The 27,277-nt window shown below is 42.9% G+C and overlaps 1 protein-coding gene and 1 long non-coding RNA gene across 6 annotated transcripts in view; one reads left to right on the top strand and one right to left on the bottom strand.

Moving 5' to 3' along the window:
- Nucleotides 1–27,277, bottom strand: part of SLC10A7 (solute carrier family 10 member 7) — a 311,758-nt gene that overhangs the window by 48,062 nt on the left and 236,419 nt on the right. For 2 of the 5 annotated variants that reach the window (XM_088827984.1, XM_055405226.2), the window contains exon 7: nt 6,986–7,069. The exons of 2 other annotated variants lie outside the window; for them this stretch is intronic. In XM_088827984.1, coding sequence (XP_088684110.1) covers nt 6,986–7,069 — 84 coding nt within the window. Of the gene's footprint in view, nt 1–6,985; nt 7,070–27,277 lie in introns of those variants that run through there. One more of the 5 variants, XR_016035306.1, reaches the window with a different exon arrangement.
- On the top strand, nt 1,555–5,190 carry LOC129542626 (uncharacterized). Its single transcript, XR_008683102.2, has 3 exons — nt 1,555–1,578; nt 3,144–3,255; nt 5,141–5,190. It is a non-coding gene; the product is annotated as an uncharacterized LOC129542626 (long non-coding RNA).

Raw genomic sequence — 27,277 nt, 5'->3', positions numbered from 1 at the left:
GGGTCACACAGAGTCAGACACGACTGAGCAACTGAACTGAGGGACTCAGATGGCCCCGTGTTCAGATATATCACCACAGGGTATGTGTGCTCAGTTGTGTCTGACTCTTTGAGGCCCCATGGACTATAATCCACCAGCCTCCTCTGTCCATGGGATTTCCCGGGCAAGGATACTGGAGTGGATTGCCATTTCCTTCTCCAGGCACCATGGGGGTAGCTGCTTAATAGAAGGTCACAGATGTTTCACTTAAAAGGTCATTCCATAACTTATTGTTCCTTGTAGCATTAATGCTGATAATTGCTCTAATCAATGCAACTCAACGTCTTTAGGAAATAAAATATGGAAATTACACAGTTATTGAAATTGATAGTTTCCAATTTTGTTTTAATATATAATGGTTAAAAACATAGAAGTCCTCCCTCCGCAATAAATTCTAGAATGTAGGCTCCCAATTCCATAAGTAAAAGTGTCTTCCCTCACCACCTCTGGCAAAATAAACAAATATGAATGAGTTGTAACTTACCAGTTTAAAAACCAAGACAAACCTGTAATCGTCAATCAACTTTATAAGTTTTAATCTGACTTAGTGAACCTAATTAGTACCTCTTTCTTCATTACAAAGTACTCACAGTCTCATAGTATATTAGGATTCTTCCAATATGGCAAGAAACAGGGACGCCAAATTCTGCATCCTCCTAGCTAACATGTCTTTCCTCTCAACTCTTCATGTTGGCTACTGAATCTCAAAAAAGAAAACAACTAGAAGGTTGGAAACTGTACAGACTCATAAGTGAAATGATAACCCTAGTGGAAAACAGATTGTTCCTTACTGTGTTTCTATACCTTGCCAGCCTCCATAGGGCATTTTCATCTTCTTCTAAAATTAAAATCACAAAACACCTTCTTTTGCACTGTGTAGCTAGAAAAGTGTTAAAATATTTCACAAACTACTGGGTGAAGTCGTGTTGATATGCCTCAAATATGGGCTTAGGATATAAACTGCAGGAAACCCAACTTCTCTTACACTTTTGACACAAATATTCTCCACTTGTCAAGAATTCATGTCATTTTAAAATTCCTCAAACCTCTTTGCCTTACACCAGTGTTTAATAACCTTATAGGAAACAAGACTTTGCTAGAGATAGATGAATGCAACATGATATAAACCACTCAGAATTCTCTTTTGGGGGGAAAAAAGTAATGAAATGGAAAAACGCCTTCTGGTGAGGTGGCTTGTTGTAACTTTCTTCGGAATCTATACTAATTCATTTTCCCTCATAGTTCACAGAGATGCATTCGCTCAAAATTAAATGACGAATCCTCACTAACTTGCTTGCTTTTCACTATGGAGATAGAAGGGGAAAAAAATCTTCCATAGAAAGCTTTTTGCTTTTATTGCCTCGCCCTCTGCATTTTGATTTTATTTTAAATTAAGCACCAGGAAAGGTTAAAAGGAAACTTAAATTTTTGAATCCCTGTACTTCTAGAAAGCTGAACTGAATGCCAATTACTGCATGACCTCCAAGCTGAGCCCCTGGAAAAATAACAGTCTCGGGTGAAGAAGGTTGATATGCAGAGGTAAGTGAGAAGTATAATAGCTATCATTTTGTTTTCTTCATTTTTTTACCAGGGCATTTTCTTGTGTTTTACTTTCTATTCTATCTTTACACTTATAAATTGATTTTTGAGTGGGGATGTATGATGGCTGATTTTTCAGGTTAAGTTTGATGAAAAAAATTTTTTTTCAGGTAGTTTTAGATTGTTTCTTCAATTTTTTAGAAGATTTTTTTGTATCTTTGATTTAAAAATTTTTTTAAGATTTCACACAATTTTTAAAAATTAATCTATTTATTTTAATTGGAGGCTAATTACAATTCTGTAGTGGTTTAGGTTGTTTTCCATTTACAGTTACTACAAAATATTGACTATGTTTCCATGCTTGAGCTTGTCTTACAACCGATAGTTTGTGCCTCCCACACCTCAAGCTCTGTATGGCTCCGTCCCCCCTCCCCACTGTAACCACTTATTTGTTCTTTATATTGTGAGTGTGCCTTTTTTTAAATCCTCTATTCCACTGAATCTATATATTTTCAGAAAGTGATTTGTTTCTTCATTAATGTTCTTTTGAAATGTACAGGCAGGGATGTGATATCAAATACAATTATGTAACATTTATTAAATATGGAGTAGATTCAAACTAATATTTCACTTTCTTTAAACAAAGTGGAAACAATAATAATAAATGGATTATTTATTTTAAATATAAGCACCCATTATCGACTTCACTCTCTGAAATTCTTTCCCTTTACTAACATTTACTTCCATTCTCTGGAACAAGGTTAAGCAGATTCTATCCTGCTCAGGTTACAGCTGAAAACAAAGGCACCTGAGAGCCCAAACAGCCTGCATCAAATGCTAAAAAGCTGGTTACACGGATTATTAGGACTCTCACCTCTCTTGAGTGAACAATAGTGCAGGGGTTCAAGGTATAGACTTTGGAGCTTCTTATTTTGTGATCTTGGGCAAATTCCTTAACTTCCCTGTGCCTCATCTCTGAAATGAATAGACTAGTAATTGGAGCAAGGACTAAGTGATTAAATAAATATAAAATGCTTCAGAACCAGGGACTGTACATGGTAAATAACAACTATTCTTATTCCCAAGTCCCAGTTTGCTGATGTTTCTATCACAACACTCTTCACCTATATATCCCATTGCATGATGTATTAATAAAGGCCACTCTTCTCCCAGAGCAATTCAAGCGAAGCAATGAAAACCTAATATAATTTTATAAGTGCAAAATTTTACTAGCATTAATAACATTAACTGCAGCTTCAGCTGGAGATTATTTAATATGAAAAGTCAATCTCAAACTGTGAAACAAAGCAAGAACGAGAGACTAGAAAATGCATAAATGATAAATAATTTGCTTTTTTACTATTAACTGATTGAAGTGGGGTTTAGTGTGCTGTTTTAAAAATATTTTTTCAAAGGTAGTGGAAATTCTATTTTATTAACTTTGATTCATAAATCTCTCAAGTCTAAGGCATAAAATAAGCATTTGTCACAGGCACTTAGATATATTGAAGGCTTTATCAGAAAAGAAGAAACATTACAATAACACACACTTAATTTCTTTCTAGAATTGATGGAAGCAAGCAATCTCCCAGCCATCTATGGAAAGGCTAATCTTATCTCACACACTCATGGCATCTCCAAGCTGGACGATATTAAGCTCTTAGCTCTACAAGCAAGGTAAGTGAGACCTAGAAATCATGTGTATAGCCAGTCAGTGGCAAAGATCAAACTAGACCACATGCGTGTCAGACTGTGCATCAGTGTGTCACGTGTCAGTCATTCAATAATGATTTCAGTCTGAAAGAAGTACTGTCTGGAGCAAACACATACACTCAAAAAGCAAATAAAGTCCACTCTAAGAAATGTGAATAAAAAACGGAATGATAAAAGTTTTATCATCATTAAAAGATTAAGGAAAATATTTTCAACTCACCCTTCCTGGTCTTTTTCTTCTCTCTCTAGTTCCCAACATTTATTTAATAGGTAATAATAAAATCTCATTTAAAATGCATGTAAAAATCTATGAAAATGTTTAATTTAATATATGGCAACTCTGGTTATCATTGAGAAATTAGGCTGCATTGCCAGGAACCTAGTTCCTCTGAAGCAGGACGCTGAGCACTTCTGATGAGGCCCTCAAAGACCATATCTGAAAGGTTAGGTTGGTCAGTGAGCAAATGAACAGAGAGATTAAACAGCAGGCAAGGTCCCTGGTCTCCTGGAGCTCACGTTTGAGGAAACAAATAAAAAGCAAAAACGACAAGTAAACAAGAAGCAGATAATGATCCATGCCAAACAGAGGTTCAAACTGGATAATATGCTAGTGACCGAATGGATTAAAGGGCGTTTCTGAGGAGGTGACAGGTAGGAAGGTGTCCCACACAGAAGGACAGGCAGGACACAGGCTGCCAGGTTTCAGAAACGGAAGCAGAGTCAGAGAGAGCCAAGGGTAATGGCAAGTGGGAGAGTGTCAGGGGAAGTAAAAGGGGTTTGACAATAGAGGACAGGGTAAAACGACCCCACAAGGGCGCAGAGCAGGATGTCTGGGAAGTGCTGAATGACATTTCAAATGTGGGGTCATGAATTTAAAACAAGATGGGAACCAATGAGGTATTTCTCTCCAGCAAAGCTGGTTGCTGCTGCTGTTCAGTCGCTCAGTCATGTCCGACTCTTTGTGACCCCATGGACTGCAGCACGCCAGGCTTCCCGGTCCTTCACTATCTCCTGGAGTTTGCTCAGACTCAAGTCCATTGAGTCAGTGATGCCTGGGAAATCCCATGTAGCCTGGTGGGCTACAGCCCATGGAATGCAAAAGAGTCCCAAGAGTTGGACAGGACTGAGTGAAGCTGCAGATCTTGGGAAAATGACTGGCGGGGCTACTGAGAGGATAAATCCAAAGTTTTCTTCAGCCAAGGTTTTTATACAGTGTACATCCGACTCCTGAAAGGACGTGAAAGTGAAAGTCGCTCAGTTGTGTCCAACTCTTTGCAAGCGCATGGACTATACAGTCCATGGAATTCTCCAAGCCAGAATACTGGAGTGGGTAGCCTTTCCCTTCCCCAGCAGATCTTCCCAACCCAGGCATCGAACCCAGGTCTCCCGCATTGCAGGCAGATTCTTTGCCAGCTGAGTATGCTACTAAATACACTTATGCTAGAGCCTCTGTTTCTGGGAAGCTCATGAGTGCTACCTTATTGTCGCTCCTAATACATATGATGAGTCAAGTACGATGGGAGAACGGGAATTTAATCTGGGGCCAGGGTGTCAGAGCGCTTCAGAGGTCACATCTGTCCTGAGTCTTAGGGGTGAGCAGGAGTTTTCTGCCAGAAAGGAAGGAAACGAGAAGGTAAAGGCATTGAGCAGTGAATGGGCACACCGCAGGGCAGAAGAGAAGGCTGTGGGTGTGAAGCCGATGGCGGGGGTGGATGTGAAGGACACTGGACAAGTGGGCTGGGGTCAGACGGGGAGGGCTTCGTGGGCCACACGAGGAGCAGGTGACAGGGAGCCACAGGGGCAGTTTCTGAGCAGAGGGATAACAGAACCAGGTTTGTTTTGCTTTTAGGACTACCCTGGAGACAGTGAAGACAATGGCTGGAGATTGGAAGAGATTCCCAGCACAGAGAGCAGTCTGATGGATGGAACAAGCTCAGCTGAGGTCCTCTTTGGGAACTGCTGCTGAGACAGCAGACTCAAGCAAGGGTAGACCGCTCCCGGGCGAGGGGGCGGGTGGGAGTGGGAGGCAGCACGTGATGACCGCTCTTAGAAAGGAGAAACACCGGGCACTGGTGTCTCAGGGAGGACACCTCTGAGGGGTGGGTCCGGCCTTAGATCCCACTGGGGCAGCACCACAGACAACCCCTCCCTCATCCCACTTGTCTCAGGCTCCCTGCTGTTGATCCCAAGGGTCCTCCCCCATTCAGCTTCCTGCATAGAACCCTGGTCTCAGAGTTGACTTCCTGCTAAGACAGCAGGTCAAGACTACATGTCTATACACACACCGTTTTTAAATAGCTAATGCCACAAAGAATTACTTCCTGTTTCATATCTATGGGGAATTTGAAAATGACGATGAAACTATAGAACACTTACCTGTATCAGGCTGTATGAGGAAAAAAAACTTTAGATGCATCATATTTCATGTGACCTTCACAATAACCCTTTAAGATAGGTACCGTTTGATAAATTACACAGTTTGATAAATTATGAACCTGGCGCTAAGGAGATTAAACAACTTGCCCAAGGTCACACAGCAAATAAAAGGCAGGCTTCCCTTGTGGCTCAGCGAGTAAAGAATCTGCCTGCCATGTGGGAGACCTGGGTTCAGTCCCTGGGTTGGGAAGATCCCTGAAGAAGGGAAAGGCTACCCACTCCAGTATTCTGGCCTGGAGAATCCCATGGACTGTATAGTCCATGAGGTTACAAAGAGTCAGACACGACTGTGCGACTTTCACTCACTTAAGAACTAGAGTCTAGTTGCTCTTGACCCAAGGTCTGGGCTCTTTGGCATCCTAACATACTATTTTGCTAAGACTCACTAGCTTTTCAGTTCATTTCAGTTCAGTCTCTCAATCGTGTCCGACTCTTTGTGACCCCATGAATCACAGCACGCCGTGCCTCCCTGTCCATCACCAACTCCCGGAGTTCCCTCAGACTCATGTCCATCGAGTCGGTGATGCCATCCAGCCATCTCATCCTCTGTCATCCCCTTCTCCTCCTGTCCCCAATCCCTCCCAGCATCAGGGTCTTTCCTACTAGCTTTAGCAGTGCATTACATTCTGTATGCTGTTACTGTGGCTGCCTAGGATTAAAACAACCTTATTTTTAAATTTGTATGCTCATAATTGAATTATATACTCATTATCAACCTGTTATAAGAAGTTAGGAATTTCTTCTATGAGTCTAATTCAGTGAGAATAATAAAGGAAACTAAATTTTCTAAGATCGAATTTGAAGAGCTAATTGAATTAAATGTTTGTTTTATCAATTACAGCATCAAAAGCATGATCACTTCTATCAGAGAAGGCTGAGACGGTGGCCAAATGCAGGTGCTTGTTCCTCAAATGGTCCTAAACGCTGACACCTTATTGGAAATCAAGGTAATGATTTGCTAGATGTTTTCAAGCTAGCAACACACAGCTACAATAAGGGATGACAAATTAAAAAATCAAGACTGTATGCAGGTGTCCCTATATATAGCTATCTGCAAAGCAGACTGATGTTCATTAAAAAAATAAAAAGATAAGACTATAAGACTATCTTGATTGAGGAAACTTGTGTTTCACCGTCTTAGATTTTTATTTAACTATCTCTTCCCCTGACTAGCTTTTCTCTCAACTGTCCTAACACTACGTAAGAATTCGCAATCTGATCTATAAAGAAAAAGAGCTGAGAGAATTGGAGACCTTACCTGTCCAATAATGAGAGGAACCACGACAGTCATAAAAAGCTGAGAAAAAATAGATGTAAAAGGCACAGAAGAGGATGAGCCAAGCTGTAAAACAAGAATATAAGAGGAGTTAGAATTACTTTCAATTAGTTATCAATAATGCTGTTAATTAAGTGTAACAAATGAATTCTCTCACATGCACCAAAAACCTGGTAGCTATAGACAAAGAGCAAGTGACGTTACTTTTATTTTTGAAATGTAACACAAGATAAACTGAGTAGCTTAATATATAATTTTGTATTGTGAGACTAAGATTGAAGAAAAATAACCACTGTTACATGTCCGACTCTTTGCGACCCTATGGACTGTAACCTGCCAGGCTCCTTTGTCCATGGAATTCCCCAGGCAAGAATACTGGAGTAGGTTGCCATGCCCTCCTCCAGGGCATCCTTCCCACCCAAGGATCGAACTCTCCTGCTTTGGCAGGTGGGTTCTTTACCACCTGGGAAGCCCTGTTATTAAATACATTTCTGATTGTAAAGTCACTCTGTGTCTACACTGTCTATACTCACATGGCATATTTCATCTGTAATCATAGTTTGTGTGATTTCTATTTTACCCGTCTGCAGATACCTAAGCCAAATAAGAATGTCTCATTATTTTATTATCCAGATAACGTTTTTATTTATGTAAATGCAATAGTTTGTAACTCCCCTAATCCTCCAAATCAAAGGCAATGAATCTCATATCCTTAAAAATTTATTCTTACATAAAACCTTGGAAATGGGAAATCCTGAAACAACTTATTTTTCAACTTAAAATTTCAATGTACCACTCCTAAATTGGTATGCCTGAACATTGTTCATAATTCTTGTTTTGACTCCATCCTTGTTTTCTGGTTCTTGCTTTGCTAATGACTGCAGTCTCAGCTTCATAAACATGTTACTATTGGACCATAAGGCAGCGTTTCTCTGTAAACACAGTCATGCACTCGCATTAACCTCTAGTGCCAAGAATTGCTGTCTTCCTATTAACCTTCTTTTTTTTAAAAAAGTCTTTATTGAACCTGTTCCAATACTGCTTCTGTTTTACGTCTTGCTTTTTTGGCCTCAAGGCATGTGGGAGCTTAGCTCCCCCATCAGGGATTGAACCTGCACTCTGCATTAGAAGCGCAGGGTCTTAACCACTGGACTGACAGGGAAGTCCACCTGCTAACTTTCTCATATTTTTTCAAAACCTCCTTTCTGGACAAATAGTAGTGGTTTCATAGACGTTCATCTGTTTCATGAGTCCCTTCTGCAACATCTCCCCGGCCCTTGGAACTTTTCACCTTCCTCTGCAGACCAAACCTCAATTTTCATCTTTACCTAAGTTTAGTTAAACTTGGAAATATCTTTTGGAAAACAATTTTTTGAGAAAGATGTGGAGGCAGTGATGATGGAGGAAAGAGAATGTTAAATAACAAATATTTAGCTAAGTGAAGTCAATAGCTCAGAAAGAAGTTACCTGGGACCAGTGTTTTCACTGATTTCTGCATGAAGCAGCCCACCGAGATCTTTTCGACACCCTGGTTGGTGCGTTTTATGACTGCCCCATCCTTGGCCCCGGTCTGTAAGCACTCTAGAGACCACGAATATATGTCTTGTCCCCCGGTGGTCTGCATTCACTTAATACTGCCTCCAACACTCACCACTGGCTGTCAGCTTAACTTACAAAAAGTGTAGCCTCCAGCCTTTTCCTCCAGAACCAATATAAACTGAAAAAATGCAACCAGAGAAAGTGAAACTGGTGAAATCACATAGGATTTGTGGTGTGTTAAATGTTATTGAACTCACGTCTCCTGCAGCTCCTGCATTGCAGGTGGGTTCCTTACCACTACTAGGGCCACCTGGGAGGCCCCAAATGTTACACAGCTGTTAGATGTTTCTTTTTGGGCAAAGCCAAAGTATTAAAAGCTAATGACTCCACCCTATTTTAAAGCAAGGATGTCCTTGAAGTGCAAGGTATGTAATATTTCTCTCCACAAATATTAACCCTAAGGATGCTCCGAGGGCAAGGATTAAAATAAGGAAAAATATATTTTACAAAGAAATTGAGGCACTGGATAAATAGAAAAGTAAATTTTAAAGAACAAAGTTTTCAAGTTCAAAGACATTCAGCTCAATCAAAGCTTTATCCAGAGGAGTCACAATCTTTGAAGACAGGCAGTAGGGTAGAGGGTGACACCTGCAAGTAGAAAGTCTCCATTCTTGCCTGGAATCTCATGGGTGATCCCTCTGCTCCCCTTGCTATCTCAACTTTATTAAGTTATGTCATGTATTTTTAAAATGTTTTCATGAATAATCATGTGGGGTTATATTCCCTCTGTCAGCCCAGTGCTTATCCCAGGAACTGGCACAGTGAATATGTTTGCAGAAGCAAAAGCCCATGCAGAATGAACAGATGAAGTAGTCTGTAAACACAGGGTACTAAAAAGGGACGAACCTTATTCAAAATCACATCCCTGTTTTTCCTAAAGTTAAAACACGACACACACACATAAAACTAAAGTACATCCAAAAACTCATTATCCCGCAGCATTACAAAATCAGTTGGTATAATTTTTTCTTTCACTTATCATTAGTAATACAACAAATCCTAATGTGCATCTAGTAACTAAAGGCATCTATTCATGACAAGAACCAAGTAAAGAGAGGATCAGCTCGTGCAGGCATGCACATACACAGCAATGATCATAGCGGTCTGTGTTCCCTCCCTCGATCCTCCTCCACCCTGTCCTAAGCTCCTCAATGCTGCTGTGGAGAGAAGACCTAAAATTGATGGGATCCCTGCAAGCGACTTGTAGTCCCCTTCACTCTTTTTCAAGATTGAAAACTGAGGTCCAGAGAGAAGTCACTTGTAATTAACACTTCTAATACCTGCATTATGATGTGAAATTGGCAGTGCTTCTCAAACACATGCAAGCGACTCCAGCCAAATCTGCTCTGTGATAGCAGCCAGATCCACACTGGGAGGGCTTGTTAGTCTAACCATAAAGCATCACTGCAGAGCAGTAAAAGATCAAATGAAGAGAAAAGTTAAAAGCTGATTTCATGTACTGAGTCCATTTGGGGGGTTCTTTTTAATCCCAATTCAATCTAAAAGGGAAGTAGAGGAAAATCCATTTCACCTTTGGTGTTGAAGAATATTGTGTGTGGTATTCTCTAGATCCATCATGTGATAGACCACCTCCATGTTCAGTGTTTGGAGACAGTGGGAAAGGCTTCAGGGTGAGGGGGAGGGTGGGAGGTTGTCCATGATCCCCAAGGTCCCTTTGTCCTCAAAAACACCCTTGATCTCTGATCCACTTGGTTAGGAACATAGTAGCCCTCCTCCAGGGCCTTGTCAGATCAGAGGCTAGAGCAAGCTAGCCAGGGATGTGATTAACTGGGTATACGAAATCATATGAAGTACGGTGGGGATGCTGGGGAAGAAATCCCGCAGGGTGGCTCCCTTTAGAAGTGGCTCTGAAAGGAAGGAAATCTCAGTCCTGGGGTCTAACTTGGCATAAGTCCTTTCTTTTGAATCGGCCACCAGACCTGTCGCTGTGGTCAGTGTGAAGGTGCAGTGGTCCCCTTGAGGAAGCTCTGGGGCTATGAAGTACATCCTGGCAGCCAGAAGAAAGAGTGGGCACCTGCATTTGAGAGCAGGACCAGGAAACTACAAGACCCAATCATTGTACATGCAGAGTTGATTTTAACTAAAGCAGAAGGAAATACGTTGCCTGGGCTAGCTGGTTCTTCACATTTTAATGAGGAAACCTCATGTGGTTTCTATTTCAGAGACCAATGTGTTTATAAGAAGCATCAATAATTTGCACGTTTGGATAAGGGCTTGGGATAAGCTTGTGTCAAGCAAGTGTTCTGGGCTTTGCTGAGCCACCTGGCAGGCTTAAAGTTCCCACGTCTCACACTGCCAACATGTGCTTTAAGATACCACGTGTGAAATAAACAACCCAGGCATTGGCTAATTTCCTTCAGGACTATAGTTTTTTAAAACAGGGAACTCACAATTAGGTTTATTTGTTTTAACATCATGCTGCAAAGAAATGTTTCAGTGAAAATGGAATATGTGGGAATTTAAGACCTTCGTGTTCAATCCTTCAAATAGTTACTGGTGCCTCCTGTGAACCAGGGGCATGTTCCAGGGGCTCCAACAGTGAACAAAAGACCAAACCCGTCCTCTCTCCAGGAGCTGCTTTTTCAAAGCTGAGGTCTGTCTGTGGATTCACGCACACTCCTTCCTATAGGATGTCTTCCCCTCACTTACAACTGGAAAAGTTCTAATCTTTTTTCTAAAAATTATTTCAAGCATGACTTCTTTGGAAATTATTTGCAAACCCTCCTCCCCAAATGCAGACGTGGCTCCTCGTTCTTTGGGGGCTCTGTGTTGCCAGTGTATTGCTCAGAATCCTTGGCTGGTCTTGTTTGCACATCTGCCTCTCCCGGTCGACCATGTGTTTCTGAAGGTCAGAGACAGGGTCTTTTGCATGTTTATATTCTAGGTGCCCAGCAGTGTGACTACTTCTTACATCTAGGGTGGTGGTTTTCAAATGTTAACACACCAGAAACATCTGGAGGGCTTGTGAAAACACCGATTCCTTAGCCTCACCTACCAGTTCAGAGTTTCCCATTCAGAACACCTGGGGGAGGGATGAAAGGAGGATGGTGAGAACTTTTCTAACCAGCCCCCCCGGAGCTGCTGCTGAGCTGGGGCTCACGTGTGAGAACCTCTACAAGTTAGTACAGCACAGAGTGCGTGTTTCGTGCTCAGTTGTGTCAGGCTCTCTGAGACCCCACAGGTTGTAGCCTGCCAGCCTCTTCTGTCCGTGGGCTTCTCCAGGCAAGAACACTGGAGTGGGTACAGCACATAGTGAGTGCATGTGTGATAAGTCGCTTCAGTTGTGTCTCTTTGCGACGCTGTAGACCATAGCCCACCCGGGCTCCTCTGTCTGTGGGATTCTCCCAGCAAGCACATTGGAGTGGGTTGCCATGCCCTCCTCCATGGGATCTCCCGACCCAGGGATGGAACTCACATCTCTGCATTGGCAGGCAGATTTTTTTTTTTTTTTTTTACCACTGAGCCACCTGGGAAGCCACATTTACTGTGCATGGCTCTGAAGCTGGAAGTGTTGAGTGACTTAATACAGCGACCCCTTGAGGCGGGTCTCATTAGTACCCCCATTTTCATAAGAGGAAACAGTGGGCCAGGACAGTTCAACAGCTTGGTCATCATATCTCGAAAGTGACAGAGCAGCGATCTCAACCGAGAAGGCTGGCTCCACAGGCTTCATACTTAATCCTTAGGTTCTACAGCACAACACTTTGGCCACCTGATGTGCAGAGCTGACTCATTGGAAAAGATCCTGAAGCTGGGAAAGATTGAGGCAGGAGGAGAAGGGGACGGCAGAGGATGAGATGGTTGGATGGCATCACTGACTCAATGCACATGAGCTTGAGTGAGCTCTGGGAGTTGGTGACGGACAGGGAGGCCTGACGTGCTGCAGTCCATGGGGTTGCAAAGAGTCAGACACGACTGAGCGACTGGACTGAGCTGAATGCCTGAAGAACAGAGCAGTGAGGTGGGAGGGGACACGAATGGAGGCCAAAGTTGGGCTCCCCTTGTCCGTGTGAGAGAGGGAAGAGTGTGAGTGTGTGTGAGTGTGTGTGTGTGTGTGTGTGTGTGTGTGTGTGTGTGTTGGGGGGCTGCATGGAGAGGGACATAGGCAGAAGCAAGAAGAGGGAGGGAAAAGGATAAAGGGGGGATGGCAGGAATCTTGATAAGCAGTGGATGCCGGCGCAGCCTTTCTCAATTGGGTTTCTGGATTTGAACCAGAGGACTCAGAAAATTATTTGAGGGACTTTTGATTAACTCTCTCGAGGATGATACATGATTAGTACTGAGGTATATGTATCAGAAAGAAGTTAATCCAGGGACTTCCCCTGGTAGTCCAGCGGCTAAGACTCTGAGCTCCCAGTGCAGGGGGCCCAGGTTCAATCCCTGCTCAGGGAACTAGATCCCACACGCCACAGCTAGGAGCCCATGTGCCACAAGGAAGATCAGATAACCTGTGTACTGCGACTAAGACCCAGTGTAGCCAAATAAATGAATAAATATAAAAAAAAAAAAAAAGAGAAGAAAGAAGCTAATCCGGTACATACAAGGGCTGTTTAGGGCGTTAGGATTTAATTTTCTAACCTGGCAGAGGAAGGCTGAGTAGAATGAAGCGAGATTGGCTGCTGTTGATCCATTCAACTTAGAAACTGTTCGATTTGGAAGGAATCTGGATGGACCAGTCAGTGAAATTTTATGGGGCCCGACCAACCAGACTCAGAAAGACAAGTAAGTTCTTGATGAAGAGACGCCGGCTGTCTGTAAAATCACAGTTATCAACCTACAGTTAGAAAACAGATGGTGCGTTTAAATCACTCCTGTAAGTGAGCTGACCTGTAAATTGTCATTAACGCACCAGGTCCTCACTTGCTCTGCTGTGTAATCAGCCTTTTATCTCCTACCAGGGAAATCCATTAGCCACAGGCACCGCGACTATTTGTGTCTCCTCTCAGCTATTAAAACATTATTGTATTAAATAATTCACCCCTGATGACTGGTCTTTGCTCTCACGAGTGCCACATTCAGAAAAAAAGAAGAATAGATATTTACAGTTCAGACTGCAGAGGAAGGAATGTTCAATCTCTTCCGTGAGGAAATCGGGAAGAAGGCCCTGCAGAATGAAGTAGAGAGCAGGGTGGGTTCCCCTCCTGCCCAGTTTCTGGTCCCTCCCCGACCCCCCACCACCCAAGCCCAGCCCCAAGGGAGTGAAAGAGGAGGAGGCCTGCCTACCAGTGGGTCCCCATCTTTTGTTACTTTTTTTTTTGATATGGACCATTTTTAAAGTTTTTATTGAATTTGTTACAATACTGCTTCTGATTTATGTTTTGGTTCTTTGACCACCAGGCATGCAGGATCTCAGCTCCCTGACCAAGGATCGAACCCGCACCCACTTCATTGGAAGCACTGATTCTTAACCACTGGACCACCAGGGAAGCCCCTGGATCTAACTCTCTTGTACCCACACACAGACACGCTTACAAACACTGTCCCCTTCCCGTCACAAAGGCAAGGCATGCACACAGGAGACAGGAGAGGGTCCCCGGCTTCCATCCCCCATCTTTCCCTAAAACTACAGTCCAGCCTCTCTCATTCCTGCTGCCCCTAATCTCACAGGGATACATGCAAACTGCACTGAAAACTTACTCAAAATCAATGACTGAAATGTATAACAGCTGACAGGCTCAATGGAAAACGACTATCATTTTTATCAAAATTAAGAATATGGTTGTTAAAAAGCTGAACTGATTCAGCTGCATTTATCAAACTAAAGATGGGTTATGGGCATGGAAGATGTATAGTTTGTGGAGGAAATGATCCTTTTTATATCGAGATGCAAGGTCTTTTTCCTGAGCAACAAAGAAAAAAATTGGCTTTAAATGATTTTTTTAAAGGTTAAAAAATAGGTAAAACATTTCTTTGAGTTATATGCTAATTTAAAACATAAGATCAAAAGATTATCTTCCAATAATTGGTAGAAACTACATACAACTGTAGGTTCTGGTTGTTCAAACCACACAGAAACCGTAGTGAAATGTGCCCCCAGTGGACTGTAAATCAGCTTTTCATTGTCCACAGAGGAAAGCTGTGGGGAGATGGGCTTCCAGGACTGTGTGGATCACAACAAAATGTGGAAAATTCTTTAAGAGATGGGAATACCAGACCACCTGACCTGCCTCCTAAGAAGTCTGCATGCAGGTCAAGAAGCAACAGTTAGAACCAACATGGAAAAACAGACTGGTTCCAAATCAGGAAAGGAGTACATCAAGGCTGTATATTGTCACCCTGCTTATTTAAAGTATATGCAGAGTACATCATGTGAAATGCCAGGCTGGATGAAGCACAAGCTGGAGTCAAGATTGCCAGGAGAGATATAAATAACCTCAGATACGCAGATGACACCACCCTTATGGTAGAAAGTGAAGAGGAACTGAAAAACGTCTTGATGAAAGTGCAAGAGGAGAGTGAAAAAGTTGGCTTAACATTCAACATTCAAAAAACTAAGATCATGGCATCCAGTCCCATCACTTCATGGCAAATAGATGGGGAAACAATGGAAACAGTGATAGACTTTCTTTTCTTGGATTCCAAAATCACTGCAGATGCTGACTGGAGCCATGAAATTAAGACGCTTGCTCCTTGGAAGAAAAGCTATGACCAACGTACACAGCATATTAAAAAGCAGAGACATGACTTTGCCAACGAAGGTCCGTCTAATCAAAGCTATGGTTTTTCCAGTAGTCATGTATAGATGTGAAAGTTGGACTATAAAGAAAGCTGACCACTGAAGAATTGATGCTTTTAAACTGTGATGTTGGAGAAGACTCTTGAGAGTCCCTTGGACAGCAAGGAGATCCAACCAGTCCATCCTAAAGGAAATCAGTCCTGAATATTCATTGGAAGGACTGATGTTGAAGCTGAAACTCCAATACTGTGGCCACCTGATGCAAAGAACTGACTCATTGGAAAAGACCTTGATGCTGGGAAAGATTGAGGGCAGGAGGAGAAGGGGATGACAGAGGATGAGGTGGTTGGATGGCATCACTGACTCAATGGATGTGCGTTTGAGCAAGCTCCGGGAGTTGGTGATGGACAGGGAAGCCTGGCGTGCTGCAGTCCATGGGGGTCAAAAAGAGTTGGACATGACTGAGTGAATGAACTAAACTGGTTGTTCAAACCACAAAGAAATTGTAGTGAAATGTGCCCCCCAGTGGACTGTAAATCAACTTTTCATTGCTCACAGAGGAAAGCTGTGGGGAGATGGGCTTCCAGGACATGGTGGGCTTCTTGAGCCCAAGTTGCTTCTTGAGCAAGGGTCCCCAAACTCCAGGATCTAATGTCTGATAATCTGAGGTGAAGCTGATATAATAATAATAGAAATAAAATGCACAATAACCATAATGTGCTTGAATCATCCCCAAACCATCCCCTTGTCCCTGGTCCATGGAAAAATTGTCTTCCATGAAACTGGTCCGTGGTGCCAAAGAGGTTGGAGGCTGCCATTCAAGAGCACTGGAAAATGACTTCTGAGGTGCTCTCCCTTCCACATTCTCTCAACAAAGTCTGGGGGAGCCCTGGGGTGAGCATCTTTTGCTTCATAAGATTCTCCCTGTGTGAAAACATCTCTTTGTGCTTTATACCCACAGTCAGAAGGTAGGGAGCTCCCAAGCTCAATGGGAGGGAATCCATCTTACTTGCTTCAGGAACAAATTAGGATAAGTGTGGAGCTACTGGGTTTATCAGAGAGTAATTTCTCTTCAAGTGCTTTATGCTTTTTTATTATCATCTCCAGGCTTTCCTGGTGGTTCAGACTGGTGGTAAAGAATCTGCCTGCAAGGCAGGAGACCCAGGTTCCATTCCTGTGTCAGGAAGATCCCCTGGAGAAAGGCATGGTAAACCACTCCAGTACTCTTGCCTGGAGAATCCCATGGACAGAGGAGCTGGGCAGGCTATAGTCTGTAGGGTTGCAGGGTCAGACACGACTGAGTGACTAACACTCAAACACACACACACACATTTTCTACATCACACACAAGTGATCCCTCGGAGATGCCCCCATTGTTGGGCATATACTACAAAAACTAACAGTACTGTACATGACACTGATGACTGGATTTGTTGTTTTTGTTTATATTGATGGGATCAAAAGTCAGGGGACTTTCTGTCACAGGTGCCAATTACTAGAGAAACTAATGATGACCGTGGCCTCAAAAGCTGGCACTGATGCCTCTCGCCCAGCTAACGTTGCTCCTCTGTGAATGCCTATGAAATTCAGTCTGAATCACAGAACGGTAGTTTATTTTTCCTGTCAGTTTCTCCATAATCTTTATTCTTATTTACTCACATAAGGTTTAAGCTTTTTCAAGGTAATAATTATACCTTACTCTGTTTATCCTTCCTATGTTACTTAGAATATACATGTCCAGGAAGTAGTAACTGACTGCTGATAATACGTCTTAAAACCACCTGTCTGAGACTTTCCTGGTGGTCCAGTGGTTAAGATTTTGCCTTCCAATGCAGGGGGTGTGGGTTTAATCCCTCTTCATGGAGATAAGATCCCACGTGCCTTGAGGCCAAAAAACCAAAACATAAAACAGAAAGAACAGTATAACAAATTTAATAAAGACTTTAAAAATGGCCCACATCAAAAAAACGTTAATTAAAAAAAAAATAAATAAAACCACTCATCTCCGAGGAGGCATGTTTTGTAAGCACAAGCTGGAAGGAATGCTGCCTGAAAGTGCCTTGAGTTCTTAACCAGTTGTGCAGTCTCAAGAACCACAAAACCCCTTTGAACTTTTCTCATGTGAGTGAGGATAATACCTGCTTCTAAAGGTACTCATGCTCCTCATACTACGCTCCACATAGAAAGTACTAAGTGCTGTGCTGTGCTTAGTTGCTCAGTCTGACTCTTTGCGACCCCACGGACTGTAGCCCGCCAGGCTCCTCTGTCCAAGGGGAGTCTCCAGGCAAGAATACTGGAGTTGGTTGCCATGCTCTCCTCCAGGGGATCTTCCCGACCCAGGAATCGAACCAGGGTCTCCTGCATTGCACGTGGATTCTTTACCAGTTGAGCTACCCAGGAAGCCCCACAAAGTACCATATAGCAACTAACACACAACACAACAGCTACTCAATAAAGATTTTTCTATCTCTCCCTCCGCCACTACCCCTCAGCTCTGGAAAAATAAGGTTTCCTAATTGATGCTTTTGAACTGTGGTGCTGGAGAAGACTCTTGAGAGTCCCTTAGACTGCAAGGAGATCCAACCAGTTCATCCTAAAGGAGATCAATCCTGGGTGTTCATTGGAAGGACTGATGTTGAAGCTGAAACTCCAATACTTTGGCCACCTCATGCGAAGAATTCAGTCATTGGAAAAGACCCTGATTCTGGGAGGGATTGGGGGCAGGAGGAGAAGGGGACGACAGAGAAAGAGATGGCTAGATGGCATCACCGCCTCGATGGACATGAGTTTGAGTGAACTCCGGGAGTTGGTGATGGACAGGGAGGCCTGGCGTGCTGTGATTCATGGGGTCGCAAAGAGTTGGACATGACTGTGCAACTGAACTGAACTGATAACAATGTTGTGAGAATTCAAGCCTATTTGGTTTAAAAACAACCGAGACAGAAAGTGACAGGACAGACAGACTAACGGGACATACAGTCAGCCTAGAAACAGGGCGTGGTGTGGACTGTGCATACATGTTTGTGTGTGCGCACATGTGTGTATTTATGTCCAGTTATCACCATGGCATTGAAATATCTGCTTGATGAGGGGCCAGATTTCTAAGAATCAAGTCATAGAAAATCAATTGGTATAATAACAGAGATGGTGGTGCTCCCACTTACTTAAGGGGAGCTTACATGCTAATGAATGGGTAAGCATGTGGGTAAATGTTTATGAAATATCCTCAGGTATTGACCTGGTGGCTCAGATGGGAAAGAATATGCCTGCAAAGTAGGAGACCCAGGTTCGATCCCTGGATCAGGAAAATCCTCTGGAGGAGGGAATGGCAACCCAATCCAGTATTGTTGCCTTGGAGAATTCCACGGACAAAGGTGCCTAAAGGGCTACAGTCCGTAGGATCACAGTGTCAGACACAACTGAGCAACTAACACACACACACACACACGGTATTGATGTGACCACCCCCCACATGGGAATACAGTCTGATCTATAACTCTGAGGATGGGACTTTCAGCAGAGTTTCCACTCTACACGTTTCTAGAGCTCTTGATGGTCAGTTCACCTTTGCCACTAGGGTGGAAATGAGGTCTTGATCTGCGATTCTAATGGCACAAATTCAGAGTGCTACTGACCTTTCCCTAACAAGCATGAACTTATTTAAATAAACTGATGGTCTACAAAATCACGGGGCTTAAGATATGGCAACACCATCCAATATTCAGTCTCCTTATATCATAATTGCATCGAATTAGACTGACCTGTTCTATAGTATGAACACAGTTATTTCTGACCTTCTTTATTTTAACTTTAGAGGCAGTAAGACAGAAGTTTGGACATTGCTTCCGTCATTCCTCAGTCACCGAGATGAGGCTGGGAAGAAGGTGTGAGGGAGCTGCTAAGGCGTCTCAGGGGAACAGGAGTCCACAGAGGTAGGAGCTTCATGCTGCCTGCTGGCTGGTCCTGACCCCACAGCCTAAACCCTTGACTCAGCACCAGGGCCTCGTCATCTTCATCACCCACAACACTGTGTTTCAAGCTTTCAAAGCTCTCTACTCCGTTCTTCTCTGTTATTTGCTGTTGAAAAAAAACTACAATGATGGCTGGTAAACATAGTGTTGGGGAAAAACCACATCAAAAGAAATGAAAAATCTGCAAGTTTCAAGCGATGTTAGGCACACCCGAGAATCAGAAGCATGCACGCGAAAAGACCCCGAAGTAGGACATCCCTTGAGAAATATTAGAAGTTTCCATCTCCCTCTCTCTGTCCTCAAATCAGAAGTTTTCTTTCAAAAAGGGAACCCTCCTACACTGTTGGTAGAAATGTCAATTGATGCAGCCACAATGGAAGACAATATGGAGTTTCCTCAAAAAACCAAAAATAGAGCTACCATCAGTTCAGTTCAGTTCAGTTCGGTCACTAAGTCGTGTCCGATTCTTTGTGACCCCATGAGTCACAGCACGCCAGGCCTCCCTGTCCGTCACCAACTCGCGGAGCTCACTCAAACCCATGTCCATCGAGTCGGTGATGCCATCCAGCCATCTCATTCTCTGTTGTCCCCGTCTCCTCCTGCCCCCAATCCCTCCCAGCATCAGGGTCTTTTCCAGTGAGTCAACTCTTTGCATGAGGTGGCCAAATATGACCCAGCAATTCCACTCCTGGGTATATATCCAGACAAAATATTAATTCAAAAAGACACAAGCACCCATATATTTATAGCAGCACTATTTACAACAGTGATCACACAGAAACAATCTAAATGCTCATCAACAAATAAATGGATAAAGATGTGGTATATATATGTACAATGGAATATTTCTCAGCCATAAAAAGAATGACATAATGCCATCTGCAACAAAATGGATAGAACTACAGATTATCATAAGTGAAGTAAGTCAAGAAGAGAACTACAAGTGCCATATGATATCATTTCTATGTGGAATTTAAAATACGACACAAATGAACTTATCTACAAAACAGAAACAGATTCATAGACACAGAGCACAGACTTGTGGTTGCCAAGGAGGTGGAGAGATGGACTGGGGGTTTGGGATTAGCAGATGCAAGCTATTATATACAGGATGGAAAAACAACAAGGTCCAACTGGATAGCACAGGGAACTGCATTCAATGTCCCGTGATAAATGATCACGGAAAAAAATGAAAAATGATATATATATAACTGAACCACTTTGCTGTACAGTAGATATTAACACCGGAGAAGGCAATGGAAAGCCACTCCAGTACTATTGCCTAGAAAATCCCATGGATGGAGGAGCCTGGTAGGCTGCAGTCTGTGGGGTCGCTAAGGGTCGGACACGACTGAGCGACTTCACTTTCACTTTTTACTTTCACACATTGGAGAAGGAAATGGCAACCCACTCCAGTGTTCTTGCCTGGAGAATCCCAGGGATGGGGGAGCCTGGTGGGCTTACACAGAGTCGGACACGACTGAAGTGACTTAGCAGCAGCAGCAGATATTAACACAACATTGTAAATCAACTATACTTCAATAAAATAAACTTAAAAAATTAAAGTTTTTGCTCAGTAAAAAATTCTTTGTAAAAAGAACACTTCTATTGAATAAAATGTTTTCTTTTTTAGTAATCTCCCTTGAAATATTATACTTGTGATATAATTTTTACTTTGGATTTTAATTATCTGTGAATACATTCTATTTTCTTTATTAAATCATAAATTCTTTGAGGGAAGGATCAATGTCAGGTTGGTGTTTGCAATATTCACAGTGCACAGTAGGCATTCAAACACTGAATAAAAGAATGGATGTTTTGTTGAACATTACTTAAAAAACTGTGCATTATTTTTCACAGCAAATACAAAGCAAGGTTTCATGAATCAGGCTGAGATCCTCACCTTTGAACCGCTTATTTATCATTTGAGTCGCTCTAATCACTACTCCCTGGCGTGCAGCAGTCCATGGGGTCGCAAAGAGTTGGACACAACTGAGCGACTGAACTGAACTGAACTGAACTGAATCACTACTCATCTTTCTGTTTCCCTCCTTTGAACAAATATTGAATATTCGGCATCAGAGATAAGTTAATGAATAAAATATTCATGGTTCCTGGCCCAGGAGAACAAAATCTAGTGGATGCTTACCATGTGAAATACTGTTTCAGACACACAATTCATATAGAATTTCAAGTAATGAACTTCTGTAAGTGTAGTTTTAAGCTAGTTTGTGTGCTCAATTTCTCAGTGGTGTCTGACTCTTTGTGACCCCATGGACTGTAGCTTGCCAGGCTCCTCTGTCCATGGAATTTTCTAGGCTAGAATACTGAAGCGGGTTGCTATTTCCTTCTCTAGGGCATCTTCCCCACCCAGGGATCGAACCTGTGTCTCTTGAATTGGCAGGTGGATTCTTCATCACTGAGCCACCTGGGAAACCAACAAAGCCTTTATTTATCCTTACAGATTTGAAATCCATGGTTTGATACACATCCACTGACAAAATAAAGACAAAAGTTTCTGCCTGTGCCAACATCAGAGGTATGTTATCAAGAAAACTGAGGTGATAAAAATGTAAAAAAAAGAACACTTTGAATCTTAGGAGTGAATAGTACTATTTTGGGAAGTTTCACTGTGCTCACTGCCAGCCATGGTAAATACTGGATTCATTTACACACAAGTTTATAAGATTATAGGCTACAGATAGTTAAAGAATCTTAAAGTTTTAAGTTCTAAGACACAGTCCATCACTAAGGTCTGGACTAAGCGGACCACTGGGACATTTCATCAGATACATGCTTTTGCAGAAACTTAAAATCCTTCTTGGCATTATTTTCTATTTTCTTTTAGAAAGTGTCAGATTTAAATAACTAGCATTGGACTTTCCTGGTGGTTCAGTGGTTAAGAATCTGTGGGCCGATGCAGGGAACACGGGTTCAATCCCTGGTCTGGGAAGATCCCACATGCTGAAGAGCAGCTAAGCCCATGTGCCACAGCTCCTGAAGCCTGAGCACCCTCCAGCCTGTGTCCAGCAGCAAGAGAAGCCGCTGCAGTGAGAATCCTGAGCACCACAGCCAGAGAGTAGCACCCACTTGCTGCAACCAAAGAAAGCCCACATGAGCAGCAAAAGACCCAGCACAGTCAAAATAAATAATCATAATAAATAACTAGCATCTGATGATTCTTTACAGTTTACAATATGCTTTCCCATAAACAGACTCATTTCATCTTATCAAAATTCTTACTTTACAGAGGTGAAAACCGAGGCTGAGAAGAGTTACAGAAAATTCACTGTTCACAACAGACGCTGACTGTGGATTGAACCAAAACAAGATGCCTTCTCCCCACATCACGCTGCCGCCCCACAACAGACAGTAAGGGAAGTGAAATTAGTCCCTTCAAAATGGCTTTACAGCAAGAAACGTGGCCCTGGAGGTAGGGCATGTAACCAGGAAATGCTAGCCCTAAAAGTCACCCTAGCCTGATTCTTTGAATAGAGGCACCCATCAACCTGCGCAGCTGTGATGCAGTGATATGGTAAGAAAAATATATTTGTTTTTTGTCCCCAGCACAGAAGTTCTGAAATCCTCATAATTTCCTGAGTGATGGGGTGATAAGAGCATATTTTGCTACATTATTTGGATTTTGTCCTCAGTACCTGGCACAGAAGGGTTCAGAGAACTCCCAGGTTGGGGAATGCATCCAGATGCAGGGAGTAGATGACTTGGCCCAAACTCCACGGCACAAAAGATTCTGCACTTGGGACCCTTCTGGACCCTGCTTTACGTACCTGTTCATCAGGCTATTAATTTTTTTCCTTTATAAATAACCTGTAATAGTAAATACAGTGTTTCTCTGGGTTCTGTGAACAGTGGGAGCAAATTACTGAACTCGAGGATGGAGTTGTGGGACCCCCTGACTTGTAGCTAAGTTGGACCAAAGTGTGGGTAACCCAGGAGCCACTACTTCAGATTGGCACCTGAAGTGAGAGGCAGTCTTGTGGGGCTGGGCCCTTCACTTGTGAGGGATATGTATTAAATCTGTGTAGTCAGTGTCAAAATGAATTACACTGTAGAATACCAAGTTGGTGTTCCAAGAGAACTGGGAGATTGGTTGTTGTGGAAAATCCATATTTTTGGCATTAGAAGTAATCTGAGCTCAAAGTACTCAATTTTCGTTTACCAAGCATCCATTCAAAAATGCTTGTGGGGACTTCCCTGGTGGTCCAGTGGTTAAGACTGCACTTCCAATGCAAGGGGTGAGGTTTAGATCCTTGGTCAAGGAGCTAAGAATACACATGCTGCACAGCTTGGCCAAAAAAACACATTAAAAAAAAAAAAAGAAAAGCTTGTGAGTGACTTCTACAGCCAGGCATTATTTTGAACACTGGGTCACAGCAGTGACCAAAACATAAACTCTCTACTCTCTTGTGATGCTTTGCTCTCATTAGGAAAGAGAGATAATAAACACATTAACTGGTGATTAAGATGTTACAGGATAGTAAGTGCTAAGAGCAGCAATGAAGCATGGTAGGTGGGGAGGGGTGAGGGATATAATAATGTGATATATTCTTTCACATGAAGCAGTGAGGAAAGACCTCTCTTCTAAAATGACATTTGACCAGAGACCTGATGAAAGTGAGGGAGGGAGCCTTGGGGGTGGATATCTGGGAGTGGGGAAGTGGGGAGATTTAGGCTGAAGGACTGATGCTAAAGCTGAAACTGCAATACTTTGGCCACCTCATGCGACGAGTTGACTCACTGGAAAAGACTCTGATGCTGGGAAAGGTTGGGGGCGGGAGGAGAAGGGGACGACCGAGAATGAGATGGCTGGATGGCATCACCGACTCTGTGGACATGAGTTTGAGTGAACTCTGGGAGTTGGTGATGGACAGGGAGGCCTGGCGTGCTGTGATTCATGGGGTCACGGAGAGTCGGACACGACTGAGCGACTGAACTGAACTGAACTGAACTGAATGCCAAGTGTAGAGAGTTTGAGGATGGTCCCTGGGGCTGCTGGACCGTCCCATTGCATCTGTGCATCCCATTCACTCTCCCACATGACTATTTCATGTCTTCTCCTTTGTCATCAAACCTCCAGCCCCTCCTTGCCTTTCCTTGTCTCCTACTCCTAACCTTATTTGCCACTCCACTGAGAAAATAGAGCCAGAGGAGAACTTAACAAGCTCCTACACTTGCGTCAACCAATTTACCTACATCTCTGCTCATATCCTCATGCGACGAGTTGACTCACTGGAAAAGACTCTGATGCTGGGAGGGATTGGGGACGGGAGGAGAAGGGGACAACAGAGAATGAGATGGCTGGATGGCATCACCGACTCGATGGACATGAGTTTGAGTGAACTCCGGGAGTTGGTGATGGACAGGGAGGCCTGGTGTGCTGTGATTCATGGGGTCGCAAAGATTCGGATACGACTGAGCGACTGAACTGAACTGAAATGCTCATATCTCCTGGTTTCCCTCTCATTACTCTGATGAACTACCTGTGCTTAGGAGGCCATACTCCCTCTACACACTCGAACTCATTCCCCTTCTCCTACTCGTGGACAGGGATCCGTGAATTATCCCCTCTTTTTTTCTGTATCAATTTTTCCTTCTTTAACTGGATTAATCTATCAATACAAATTAACCTCTCAACACATATAAGCTAATAATTTTCCCAACTTAAAAAAGAATCCTCTCTGGATCCTTCACTAACTTTGCTGCTGTCCTATTTTCTGCACACTTTAAAGCAAAATGAATTCTGTCTTTAACACTTTTTTCTTCGTGCTTTCTTGAACCTATGTCAATCAGGCTTTCACTAGCACAACTCTGCTGAAATAGGTCTTATTAAGGTTGCCAGTGGCCTCCATCTTATTAAAAATCAATTGCCAGTTGTTGTACTTTATTTTATCTGAACTATTACTAGCATTTGAAGTAGTTGGCCCCTTTCTCCCTTCTGAAACAAATTCACTGCTAGACTTTTAGGACCCTGGCATCTTTTGGTGTTCTTTCTAGCAAACTGGATATCCTTGGTCTTCTTTGCAGACCTCCTAAAATTCAGTTCAGTTCAGTTCAGTTCAGTCGCTCAGTCGTGTCCGACTCTTTGCAACCCCATGAATCACAGCATGCCAGGCCTCCCTGTCCATCACCAACTCCCGGAGTTCACTCAGACTCATGTCCATCGAGTCGGTGATGCCATCCAGCCATCTCATTCTCTGTTGTCCCCGTCTCCTCCCACCCCGAATCCCTCCTAGCATCAGACTCTTTTCCAGTGAGTCAACTTGTCGCATGAGGTGGCCAAAGTATTGGAGTTTCAGCTTTAGCATCAGTCCTTCCAATGAACACCCAGGATTGATCTCCTTTAGAATGGAATGGTTGGATCTCCTTGCAGTCCAAGGGACTCTCAAGAGTTTTCTCCAGCACCACAGTTCAAAAGCATCAATTCTTCAGCGATCAGCTTTCTTCACAGTCCAACTCTCACATTCATACATGACCACAGGAAAAAACCATAGCTTTGACTAGACGGACCTTGGTTGGCAAAGTAATGTCTCTGCTTTTTAATATGCTACCTAGGTTGGTCAACTTTCCTTCCAAGGAGTAAGTGTCTTTTAATTTCCTGGCTGCAATCAGCATCTGCAGTGATTTTGGAGCCCAAAAAAATAAAATCTGACACTGTTTCCACTGTTTCCCCATCTACTTCCCATGAAGTTATGCGACCAGATGCCATGATCTTCATTTTCTGAATGTTGAGCTTCAAGCCAAACTTTTCACTCTCCTCTTTCACTTTCAGCAAGAGGCTTTTGAGTTCCTCTTCACTTTCTGCCATAAAGGTGGTGTCATCTGCATATCTGAGGTTATTGATATTTCTCCCGGCAATTTTGGTTCCAGGTTCTGCTTCTTTCAGCCCAGCGTTCCTCATGATGTACTCCGCATATAAGTTAAATAAGCAGGGTGACAATATGCAACCTTGACGTACTCCTTTTCCTATTTGGAACCAGTCTGTTGTTCCATGTCCAGTTCTAACTGTTGCTTCCTGACCTGCATACAAGTTTCTCAAGAGGCAGGTCAGGTGGTCTGGTATTCACATCTCTTTCAGAATGTTCCACAGTTTATTGTGATCCACACAGTCAAAGGCTTTGGCATAGTCAATGAAGCAGAAATAGATGTTTTTCTGGAACTCTCTTGCTTTCTGCATGATCCAGCGGATGTTGGCAATTTGATCTCTGGTTCCTCTGCCTTTTCTAAAACCTGCTTGAATATCTGGAAGTTCACGGTTCACAAATTGCTGAAGCCTGGCTTGGAGAATTTTGAGCATGACTTTACTAGCGTGTGAGATGAGTGCAATTGTGTGGTAGTTTGAGCATTCTTTAGAATGCCCCAAATGCAGTCTGCTGATATTTTCTCTTTCTCTGGTCTTTTTTGAGTGATCTCATCCAATCTAACTCAAAATCCTTTTCTATGCTGACCTTTCCCAAATGTGTATCTCTAGTCTAGACCTTCCTCCTGAATTCCAGACATATAGTCAACTGCTTACTTGACTTCCCTCCTTAGATGTCTGAAAGGCATCTCAGTCCAGACATGTCCAAGGCTGAATCTGTTCAACCCTATAGTCTTCCCTATCTTAATAAATGGTTCCATAGTTCCAGTTGCACAGGGGTGTAGTTACCCTTGATTCGTATCTTTCCCTCATGATTTTTATTCAACCTCTCAGTTCTTTCCAGAAAATAAAAACTCCTTCCTACCAGATTTATTCAACTACGTTGGCCCAAGTTAACAGCCTGTCTTGTACTAGCTTTCTAACTGGTCTTCCTGTCTCCACCATGATCCCCTTAACAATCTACTCAACCCAGCATCCAGAATCAGCATTTTAAAGAGAATGTCAAAACATGCCATTCCCTAGATGAAAACTCTTTCCACGGCCTCTCTTGAATAACAATTCAAAGGCCTTATGAGGGATTTTAAGGTCCTCTCTCATTTGGCCTCGACTACATCTCTGACCTCATCTCC

Source organism: Moschus berezovskii, chromosome 19 (genome assembly GCF_049115385.1).
Source record: "Moschus berezovskii isolate FMDL1 chromosome 19, NW_MosBer_1.0, whole genome shotgun sequence".
In the NCBI taxonomy this organism is placed as follows: Eukaryota; Metazoa; Chordata; class Mammalia; order Artiodactyla; family Moschidae; genus Moschus; species Moschus berezovskii.
Note: the sequence above shows the minus strand (reverse complement) of the source record. Positions and strands in the feature narration are given on the sequence as shown.